General features: G+C 38.9%; 1 protein-coding gene across 1 annotated transcript; it reads left to right on the forward strand.

The window, feature by feature from the left end:
• The first annotated feature begins 2,868 nt into the window (after nucleotides 1-2,868).
• LOC110042219 (uncharacterized) lies at nucleotides 2,869-11,337 on the forward strand. Its single transcript, XM_020747568.2, has 2 exons — nucleotides 2,869-3,186; nucleotides 6,185-11,337. The coding sequence occupies exon 2, from the start codon at nucleotides 6,215-6,217 to the stop codon at nucleotides 9,737-9,739; it is 3,525 nt and encodes a 1,174-aa protein (XP_020603227.2). The 5' UTR covers nucleotides 2,869-3,186; nucleotides 6,185-6,214; the 3' UTR covers nucleotides 9,740-11,337.
• Nucleotides 11,338-11,560: the final 223 nt, after the last annotated feature.

Here is an 11,560-nt window from a genome sequence, read left to right on the forward strand (position 1 = left end):
AATTACGTAGAAACAACGACATGATAGAGTCCAAACTGAAAGCCACGCAATCGTGGACAGCTGCTTCGACTTTGTTGGGTCTCGTCAGTGCGGTGTAGCAGAAAGTGTCGTAGAAAGTGGGGCAATCGGCTGACCGATCGTCCACCAAATGCACATGATAATAACCTCAGATGAAACTCAAACCCAAGAGCTTGCGAATTGGCCAATGCCATATGCAAAACGCGTGACAATGAACGGACAATGGACAAATCCACAGCCTTTGGGGCAGCACATACCTATTTAGCCCATTTAACGGAGTACCCACGCCTGGGACGCTGGTCCCGCTAGAATTCGAAAAATGTGTGTTTCTCAGACTGAAATCCTGCTGTTGCCGTGTAGACGTAAAACACCGTGTCGAAAAAATGTAACTGGGATTATTTTAGATTAAAGTTTAAGCACGAGTACATTTTACCAAGGCTGGCAAAATTATAATCAATTTGTAATCCGTATGTAAAACGCCTTGGATTTCTTCGTTACAATTTTTACCTGCATTTCAACTCTGCACTCGTGTAAAACATTTCTGCACTATAGGGACCGGTCATTATTTATCGCCTGGGGGGTTCGGAGGATTTTTGGGTGCGATCATTTAATTTTGGGGATAATAGAAGGGGGATCAATCATAACTGAGAGCTAAAAGCGGGGTGGGGGCATCAGATGGCCGAATTACCACCAAATGTCACGTGCCCATACAGACTTGGTGGTCGGTTATTTGGCATTCTAACAAGTAACTTTGCAGTTTCCACGTTCTTGGGATGGTTAGATTGCGACTGGATGTGGGCCGGATCTAGGGGGAGGGGGAGTGAATGAATTTTAAAAAAATGAGACATTATGACACGCTGACTTGCCCCCGGACCCCCCTACAGGGAGCGCTATCCGTACCTCGAATACCCTTCTGTAAAATCCTGTATCGGCCTCAGTGCTGGTATGTCAACTGACACCAGACATCGGCGGCCAAACTAGCAAAAGAAACAGATCAAGAGGCTTCATTATATTGTAAGTTAGTATATCATAGTTAAAAATATTATTTCCATATGAACGTTAAAATCACGAAATATTCACGTCGAAAGGTGAATGTGTGTGCAAATACGGGGGATCACGAAATTTATCAGTAGTCATGAGGGAGATCACTTAAACGAAATAACATTTAAAGGAAGGATAAGCGAAATGTTGCTGTCTTTAGCCGAAAATCCTCCGAACCCCCTCCCCCGGCGGCAAATAATAACGGGTCCCGTAGTTACGGGAGAGCAACTCAAAATTTCATAATTTCAATTTTCAAGTATGTTTTAAGCTAAATTGCAGTTCGTTACGTTTAATTTCGTTTTGTTGGCATAAGTTGATTCCGATGGCTGACCATCAATGGAACAGAACCTCACGTGATCATGTCAATAATGGAAGCAAGTTTATATACCCTGACGAGTTCCGCTAAATTTATCTGCATCAGATGCCATTGATCACCCTATGTGTCTGTAAATCCTTAATTACTCTCGAGTCTCCCATGCACACGATTCGCTTCAATTCTAATCTGAGATGCTCCCCCTATCAAACTGCTCTTATTAGGGAAACTTATTTCCTCCCAGGAAGATTTAAAAAAACAGCAAATCGTAATAAGTGCTTAACTAAAGAGGGTATCGATATTTCTTGGAGAAGATCCTCTCTCGCCGCCACCAACTGCCCCTGGGCCCCGGAACGGGTGGGGGGGGGGGGGGGGTTGGAAGAACTCTGATATAAAAATGACGGAGGGTGCTCATTGTACCTTTTAAGGGGTTAAAAAGAGGTTTTAGTACCTCTCAAACTGGTCAGCCTCAAAAGCTCCACAGCGAGAGCGTTTGCGGCAGCTTTTAGGGTATTAAAACGAAAAACATTGACAGGAGGTAATGTGTTGTTTTAGACCTGGTACCTCTAAGGGGTGAAAAAAATTTCAAGCCACGCCCACAAAACAGGATCTTAGTACCCCTTAGGGACTCCTTTCAAAATTTCCGACGAGCGCCCCGTTCTTTTGATATGGGAGTCCCTCCGAGCCCCTGGGTCTCCCAGGAAGATCACGCCAGATGATTTTTCATTTGTCTATTTTTAGCTTTTTAGCCTTCGTCCTCTCTTGCTGGTAATCAGAGCAAGTATGAAAACACACGACCTTCTTCAGGTGCAAGCTAAACGTAATAAGTTCATGTTCATACATTACTAGCGTCAACAATTCTTCTTATCATTTCAATTGTTACTGTGAATGAAGTCACGCTACAGTTTTTACGTAAACAGTAGACAACTTAAGTTGATTTTCTGTTGTGGTTTTAAATGGAGCAGTGCGATTCTTTAACAAATGAAAGGAGTTCAACTTCTCTTCCGCTAATTCTAGAGAACTTTTTTGTTTCCGTTTGTTTTATACTGTTGTGATATGAACGGAGTTCTTTAATTGATGTTTTGCATGCACGAAACCAGGAGGACATCACGAAACCGAAAGAGTAAAGACAAGAGCCACGCCCCACGAACAAAAAGGTTCGTTTCTGCTTGACCTGATTATTTGCGGCTTACTGCGTAACTAAGAAAACATTTCATAACAGTTAGTTGCTAAGACAATTCTCTGAGCTAATGTCATCACTGCCTATCATTTCATACATCACTGGCGTCACCAATGCTTCTTATCATTTCAGTTGTTATGAATGAATTCGCCACAGTAATTACGTAAACATTAGACAAGTTATGTTAATTGTTTGTTATGGTTTTAAAAGGAGCAGTGCGGTTATTAGTTCAACAAAATTAACTGCACTTTGGCTAATTCTAAAGAACGTTGTTGTCTTCGTTTGTTTTATATTGTTGTGATATGAACGGAGTTCTTTAGTTGATGTTTTCCACGAAACCAGGAGGGCATCATGAAACCGAAAGTGTACAGACAAGAGCCACGCCTCACGGACAAAAAAGGTTCGTTTCTGCTTGACCTGATTATTTGCAGCTTACTGCGTAACTAAGAAAACATTTCATAACACTTAGTTGCCAAGAAAATTCTCTAAGCTAACGTCATCAGCCCATATATATACACCCGTCGGCTCAATTTCCTTCAGATTGTACTTTTCACAAGAAAGCACCCGAACTCGAACTCCTCCTGAACAACCCGATGTATTGCTGTCTGCTGTTCTTAGACTTCTCTGATTGAAGGTTAGTTTCTTTGTATTTTTAAACGTAAAGGTTTAAATTGAGTATGTGCGCCTTTTTTGTGATGAATAACATAACGACAACACTAGTTGTGGCTTCGAGGTAATGTTAGCAAAGTTAGCTAGACTTAACTTCAGCTCTCTTCTCGAGCCGCACAAAGTCGACTCGACTCGACTCGACTCACTTTTCGTGAAATCACCTTAATTCTGTTGGCTCATACATAAGAAGAAGCCGAAAGATCTTGATATGTACTCTAACGACTTCTGTATTAATTCGGTGATCACGAGCAGAGGAAACTGAACATGAAGACAGACCAATTCATAAACAGCTCGTTATTTGTTGATTATCAGTTTTTCCTTTACCACCAATCATTTACCGTTATGTTTACTCCGCATCAACATCAGTGTAATTGACATTTTTGGCCAGAGAAAAAGCTATTTCACAAAATTGATTCTCTTTCCCACCAAGTGACCCTGGAGGCATGATTCCATCACTGCAACAAATTTCCATGATTTGATTTTAGTCGAATGATAGAAACGTGAAGGAGTGCTCTAATTCTTCGGTATGTGAGGAAAACTACTGCAAAACTACGTAGGTCGATTCATACTGACTGTTAATGATTATGATTAATCTGCTTCGTATTCATGAGCAATTGATACTGAGAAAGATAACGGTTTAGTGGAAATATCAATGCAGTTTTATGTATGAATAACAATATATTAGGCCTTAGTTTTGGTCTTGTCCCTGTAACACATGAACTGAGACGCTCTTTACCATACAAACAGACACAACCGTAAAGTTCTTGCGAGTTGGCAAAATGCTTCATTTTAAAACCAATATAGATAATATAGGCGCGACCAATCTAATGAATACAAAGTTAATATAGCACGTCTAATTAAATCGTCAGTTACACAGTTGCGAAATAGTGGCTGATGAAGTACTGATGTTAAAACATTGGATTATCAACGTTTCTTTCAGTTCTTAAGTTTCTTTCTAGCTTACACTTGAAGGACGTGTTTTCAAACTTGTAAAATCGTGCTAGCTAGCACTCAAGCGTAAACTCCATCCGTTTTCATGTCTGATAAATCTTTCCAAGCAACAAATTAGATTTTTTGAAACCTTTTTAAGTGAACTATTTTTCCTCGTCAGAGATTAATTCATATCTTAACAAGTAAACAGAATGAGTGTGTCATTGCTGTCCCGTTTATGTTTGTATTTCTGGGAGGGTTTTTTAACAATATTGTTTAACTATTTCTTCTCCATGTGTTCCTGTCTCAAATATCAGTAGCCAAAGGTATCGAAAACCAATATCATCTCCGTATCGAAAAACGTTCGCCCGATTCGTTTTTATGGCAGTGTATTATTATTACGGTCTATAGACCTCAGGGGTCAGGTTTAGTGGCTTTGCTTTGTTTTACACCACAGGTAAAAAATGATTAAATGCCAATTTAATTCTTGACAACTTGTTCCTGTTTAATTGCGGCTCTCTTTGAGAATGTTCGAGAAACTTCTAATTGCCAAGGAGACAGCAAATAACAAACCATTCATTAGTTGACATTAAGGACCTTTTTACGCCTCTCGACTCAGGCGGTCCTTCGTGCACTCTAACTCCTTTCTCATTGTGAATTTCTCAGTCACTGCATAGCTGCTGCCGCCGTTTCTTTGACATCTGATAATTCAAGTTTGTTTTTTTTCTGCGTTAAACGTCAAGAGTAATCTTGATAGAGTTTTAGTATAGGGATTTCGAGCTATTTCTTGCTTAGGAAGCGTTGCGGTTTAGGAACATGTGAACAATTAAATGTGTTTGTTGCCTCAAGGAGTTTTCTGGTGCAAGCAACGCCAGTTGTGTTATCTATGAGTTCTTTTGTCTATTGCATTCTTGTTTCCGCATTGCTCAGAACGCAATTTTCTACGAAAAGAGGAAAGCTGCAACAAGATTTATTACCCGTTTTTGATTTCTTTCAACAACCGAGTTGCAAAACCCTCTTTAACTTTTTAAGTTAGAAATTTTAAGAATACATTCTTTCGAGTCGAGCAAATGAACCGTTGCGACGTCTTCTGAATTGTGCAGTCAAAAGCCGAGGGGCACATTATTTCTGCTTGCTCATAAACGCAACTTTTCTAGGAATAGAAGGAACTGTTGTGAGCTTTGCACTGAAGATCACTTTCGAACACTTCTAAAGAACTGAGTTTCAAACCCATCTGTCGCTCTAAAAACTTTAGCATTTTTTAGTACGAGTCAAGCAACATATTGGTAGAAGCCGAAAGATCTTGATATGTAATCTAACGACTTCTGTCTATGTTAATTCAGTGATCACGAGCCGATGAACTGTACATGAAGAAACACCTATTCATAAACACATAACTTGAAGAAGAACATGAAGAAAGACGTGTTTTCCAATTTGTTTTAAGATTTTTACCTCGCGCTAGCTAGCACTCATGCGTAAACTCCATCCATTTTCATGGCTGATAAATATTGAAACTGTCTTTTCAAGCAACAATTTAGATTTCTTTGGTACCTTACTTAACTTAAATAATTTTCCTCGTCAGAGATTAATGCATCTTTTAATAATTTATTGCCCGGAATGAGTGTGTATTTGCTGACCCATTTATCTTTGTATTTCTAGAGGGATTTATTATAACATTGTATAACTATTTCTTCTGCATGTGTTCCTGTCTCAAATCTCAGTAGCAAAAACTATCGAAAAATAACATCCATTTATTGAAAACTTTTGCCACACCATGCAGTCTTTTTTTTTTTTTTTTTTTTGCTGCAGTGCCGGTATTATTACGCGTAGTCCTCAAATTCATTTCTTGACAACTTGTTTCTGTTTTGTTTTTAGCTTCCTTCGAGAGCATTCGAGAAACTTGTAATGCTTAGCAGACAGAAAATAATGTCCATTGTTTAGTTGAATCGGGCTCTGTAGCCAATACTTGCGTGCCTATGTTCAATCTACATGTATTTCCACGCCTCATTCTAATCAATGTTACTTTTCAACAGATCAAGTGAGCGAGAAACTTCACACACAAAATGGAATCGCTGAAGGAATTGCTGAAGCCTAAAACCTTCAACAGGATCAGTTACGTAGCAGTTATTTGTTGGATCCTATTTGGAGTAATCCTGCTCGGCATCTTTGCAGAAATGGAGAACAGTGAGTCCAGGTTTGATTTCCGCTGTGCTGCGAAAAGTGAAAAGATAGACCTCGTTCGAGGACAGTGTTTTGAACAGTACGAGAAACAATACAACAAATCTGGTGTTCCTGTTTACGCCTTTGTGATTTTGAATTTTTCTCTCATTGGAATTGTTGGAGTGATTTACTCTCAAGGCGTTAAGTCAAGAGTGGATCAGCTGCTGGCAGCTAATCGCGAAAGAGATGCCGAAAGACAGAACAACGACAACCCATCTGAGCGAAAACGCAGGTTGTTTGTGGCGTATCTTTGTCAACTTGCCACCAGATTTGCTATGGGAATTGTTTTTATAGTCCTACAGACTCAAGTTCTTTATCCTGCCAATTTCCCCTCCGACTTTCTTTGCCAAATAGCAGGAGGCAGTCACGCGGCGAATGGGTCATCAACCAGCAACATTCAGAACAGCACCATGTACGAGTGTCACAATCAACGAGCAACGAGGAAAACCTTCTGGATTCATGCTGTCACTTTCGTAAATGGAGCTCTTGCGCTTAGTATACTGATTGAGATCATCTGCATCTTGTCACGAGCAAGAAAGGGAAAGAAATTCCTGGAAGATTCGCAGTTTCTGGCAGATCATCTCCCCCCTCGAGAAGAACAAGACTCTCGAGAATCTGTAGATCAGGAACTACAACAACAGGAAGATTCTCGAGAATCTGAAGATCAGGAACTACAACAAGAAGACTCTCAAACATCTGAAGATGAGGAGCCACAGCAATTACCGTCAAAAATATCCACATTGATGGACAGCCTGAAGGAAAGTATCAGACACTTCACGGAGAGACCTACAGATCTTGAGGCCCTGTTTAAAAAAGATCACGGTGATCCAACACGTAATGAAGATCTGAAGATTGATAGTATTTATACTAATTTGGTTCTCATTACAAACACGGCACAATATGATTTCTCCGGCGACAGAGAGCGACAGCTTAACGTCTACCCAAGACCAAAAGGAAATTCTCTACCGAAAACACGAGATGTTGTTGATGTCAAAAACGAAAAAGTCCTCATTGTTGGCCGTCCCGGCATCGGCAAAACATTGTTCTGTACAAAATTTTTACGTGAATGGGCATCTAACCAGCGCCTGTTCAATGCTAAACTGCACTTTGACTTTGCTCTCCTCCTGAAATTCAGGAAATTTAACTCCGTAGAACAACTCAGCCTTCGTGAACTGCTTTCAGCAGCAGAATTGTCACCGCCAGAATATCTCAATGATGAAGTTTTGAGTTACATTCTTGAAAATCCCGGCAAACTACTTATCCTGTTTGACGGCTTGGACGAGTCTGCATATATTTCAAGTTTCCGCGATAACCAGCCCGTTAGCATGAGTGAGGAACAACGAATGCCTCTCTCTGCCCTCCTTTACAACATAGTGAAAGGACATCTTCTCCGCGGAGCCACTGTTTTAACAACTACAAGACCCACTGCCGTTTCAGACGTAAAACATTTTCCTTTCCGCAGAACATTTGAAATTCTTGGCTTCGCATCCGAACAAGTTGAAGAATACGTTAACAACTTTACGAAAAATGCAGCGGAGAATGACACAGGAAAAAAAATATGGCAGCACATCAGCACTAATATGAACATTTTCACGTTATGCTATATCCCTGTCAACCTCTTCATTGTTTGTTCATGCTTGCTGGAAGTTCTAAATTACAAAACTCTTTCAACTGGTCTTCCAGAAAAGCTGACACGCATTTACCAGATAGCAACAAAACTATTTTTCTTCAGACACAATGAGCCGTATCGTGACAAACGCCTCCATCGGGAAGACATTGAATCAAAAGATTGGCCTCCTGAATTCAAGCCACTGTCGAAAATTGCTTTCGATGGCATAAGAGAGAGAAAACTTGTCTTTGGTGCAAACGAAGTCAGCAAGGATGTAGTTCAAAGTGCGCTCTTTCATCGCCTACCAGATCTTCAGACTGACTCATTCAAATACGAAGCTCAATTCTGTTTCCTTCATTTAACCATACAGGAATTCCTCGCAGCAAAGCATGTTGTTGATACCATGAAAGAAGCAGAATTAAGAAGATTCGTTGCTGACCACATCAATAAAGGTGAATGGCAAATGGTAATGCAGTTCGTGGCTGGTCTGCTTGGTGATGGAGATAAGCCATCTATCGACATATTTACCGAGCTTCTTCCCAAGACAACAGTCGAGGAAGATGAAAGCGAGCTGATGCGAGACGATTCAGGGGAGCGACGCACAGTTACCTGTTGGCCGACTTTCCACGAAAAACATTTAGCGGTGACATTAATGAAGTGCATATATGAAAACAATGAATCAGGTTCAGTTGTTCAAAGTAAATTAGAAGAGATTGGCTTTAATGCTGTAAATTTTAGTTTTTGTCGCCTCGCACCTGCTGACTGTACAGCAGTGGTTCATGTTCTTAAAACCTGTCAACAAATTTCGCTCATAGATTTGTCCCGTAACAACATTGGCTCGTTGGGTTGTGTAGAGATTGTAAAGTTGTTTGACAATAGGCATTGTAAATTAAGCAGCTTAAACCTCAGGGACAATAACATAACAGATGAAGGTGTAAAGCAGTTGAGTAATGCTCTTGTAAATAATTGTCAATTAAGCAGCTTAAACCTCAGGGACAATAACATAACAGATGAAGGTGTAAAGCAGTTGAGTAATGCTCTTGCAAATAATAATTGTCAATTAAGCAGCTTAAACCTCAGGGACAATAACATAACAGATGAAGGTGTAAAGCAGTTGAGTAATGCTCTTGTAAATAATAATTGTCAATTAAGCAGCTTAAACCTCGGGGACAATAACATAACAGATGAAGGTGTAAAGCAGTTGAGTAATGCTCTTGTAAATAATAATTGTAAATTAAGCAGCTTAAACCTCAGGGACAATAACATAACAGATGAAGGTGTAAAGAAGTTGAGTAATGCGCTTGTAAATAATAATTGTAAATTAAGCAGCTTAAACCTCAGGGACAATAACATAACAGATGAAGGTGTAAAGAAGTTGAGTAATGCTCTTGTAAATAATAATTGTAAATTAAGCAGCTTAAACCTCGAGGCAAATAACATAACAGATGAAGGTGTAAAGAAGTTGAGTAATGCGCTTGTAAATAATAATTGTAAATTAAGCAGCTTAAACCTCGCGGCAAATAACATAACAGATGAAGGTGTAAAGAAGTTGAGTAATGCTCTTGTAAATAATAATTGTAAATTAAGCAGCTTAAACCTCAGGCACAATAACATAACAGATGAAGGTGTAAAGCAGTTGAGTAATGCTCTTGTAAATAACAATAAATTACGCACCTTAAGGCTCCAGTTCAATAACATAACAGGTGAAGCTAGACAGCAAATTAAACAGGCTAATCCCAATTGCACGGTCTTCATTTAAATTGTTTAGAAATGATTGCCATTGTCTTTCAACAAACTTAATCGACTAGCTTAGACGAACTGCTAGGATTGTTGTTGTTGTGTGCCGACTGCAGAAGGCAAAAAAACAGACTCCGTAAAAAAACAACTTTAGCTTTAAAACATGTAAAACACTTTTTCATCGCAGTGACTCAGGATACGAATAATGATAAATGACTAGATTCCAAACTCAAATGAAGTGAAGATGCCTGTGGTAAGATGTAGTTTTGTTTATGAGCTTAAATTCTGCTATAATTTGATATTCTTTACATATCATCAGGAAGCATCTTGCGTACGCGAGATGTAGTTTTACGGAGTTTTTGAAAAATAATTAAAGAATACATGTAACTCAGCTTGAAAACAACACAAATGTTTCAGGCTAAACACTTTAATGAGAAGCTTATATTCAAGGTAAAATATACACAGGAAGAAACGTGAACTTAACCTTGAAACAAAATGGTGTCTTAGCTGTTTCCTCGACGGTTTTTTACGAATCCACTTCTTGAGTTTGAATCTGCTTCAGTTCAGCTTCGTACATCATGTTGAAAACAAAAGCAACTCAGAGGACCTCAAGTGGACACAGCTTCTTTAACTTTTGAACATTCTTTTCAACAGCATCGGATAAGCAAGCTGAAAGAGGGAACATAAATTTACCGACCTTTCCCAAAGGCGGGAAACTCGTAAACTGAATGAAAAACAACAGGTGGCGACATTTTGGCCGAGATTAGGATCGAAATTAACCAATCAAAAGATTGTTGTGTTTCCTAAGAGGTCCTCCTCGTGAGTTGAAAAAGAAACGACTTGCTTAAAAACACAAAATGGCTGGACCATTGAAAATCGAGGGAAGGGATAAATTCGGTGAATCTATAAATGAATGTTTTACTTCTTAGAAGTAAATCTAATAAATTTATTATGATCCAGTTTGCTTGCAACGGTATAAAGTATACATTTTTGTAGATTACTTTTCCTGACACTTGTCCTCCCTTTATTTCTCATGGTCCAGCCTTTTATTAAGATAGTGCAGCTTAGTTCATAATTTAAAGCCAATCTCTTTCTATTAAGATTTTTTTAGATGTGCTTGATGTGAGGATCAACTGAATTTAAGACAAATGTAAAAAGATTACTCTAATTATTAATATTAGATAAGGGAACACACTGTCTGACGAATGAACTCAGGTCAGTGGATTAAACTCTGATTTACTGACTTAAACACAGGAGGCGTGAGAACCGGTGGGGCAAAGCTGTCCCTTCATAGCCTCTCTAACTATTTTGATAAAAAAGTCTTAACACATGATGTTCTCTTAATGCTAGCTGATTTGCTTCACATTGCCAAAATAATGTTCTAGATGGACAAGTACATGTAAGTCTTCTTGAATCAATATACTTGTAAATATTATATATTTTAGCTGTATCGTTACACCACTGAAGAATGATGAACTTTCAGTAACAAAATGAACTTTTTGTTTCTCAAAGTAACTAGATGAGGTTAAGCTACATGCAGTATTATCTAACAACAATGTAAATAAGTGGAGCTAAGCTCCTGATTTGTCCTGTTCAAAATAAATGTTTGTGAGTTGAAAAGTTTGGTGTCGTGGTCAATTAACAAATCTATCACATTTTTTTTATGGGCTTATCCCTTTTTGCAGTGCTGTAAATGTTCAAAACTCAAGTGGAACCACAAGCCACAGAAGATAGGCAAGTTGTTTTACTGCTAAGCTTTGAACATTTTTTATCAATTCTATGGTCTGAGAGTGTAGACCACAGAAATAGATGGGCATTTGGAATTAAAAGACCTACATTTTGA

The sequence above is a fragment of the Orbicella faveolata genome, unplaced genomic scaffold (assembly GCF_042242905.1).
Source record: "Orbicella faveolata isolate gen_17 unplaced genomic scaffold, um_ofav_v1 contig_25, whole genome shotgun sequence".
In the NCBI taxonomy this organism is placed as follows: domain Eukaryota; kingdom Metazoa; phylum Cnidaria; class Anthozoa; order Scleractinia; family Merulinidae; genus Orbicella; species Orbicella faveolata.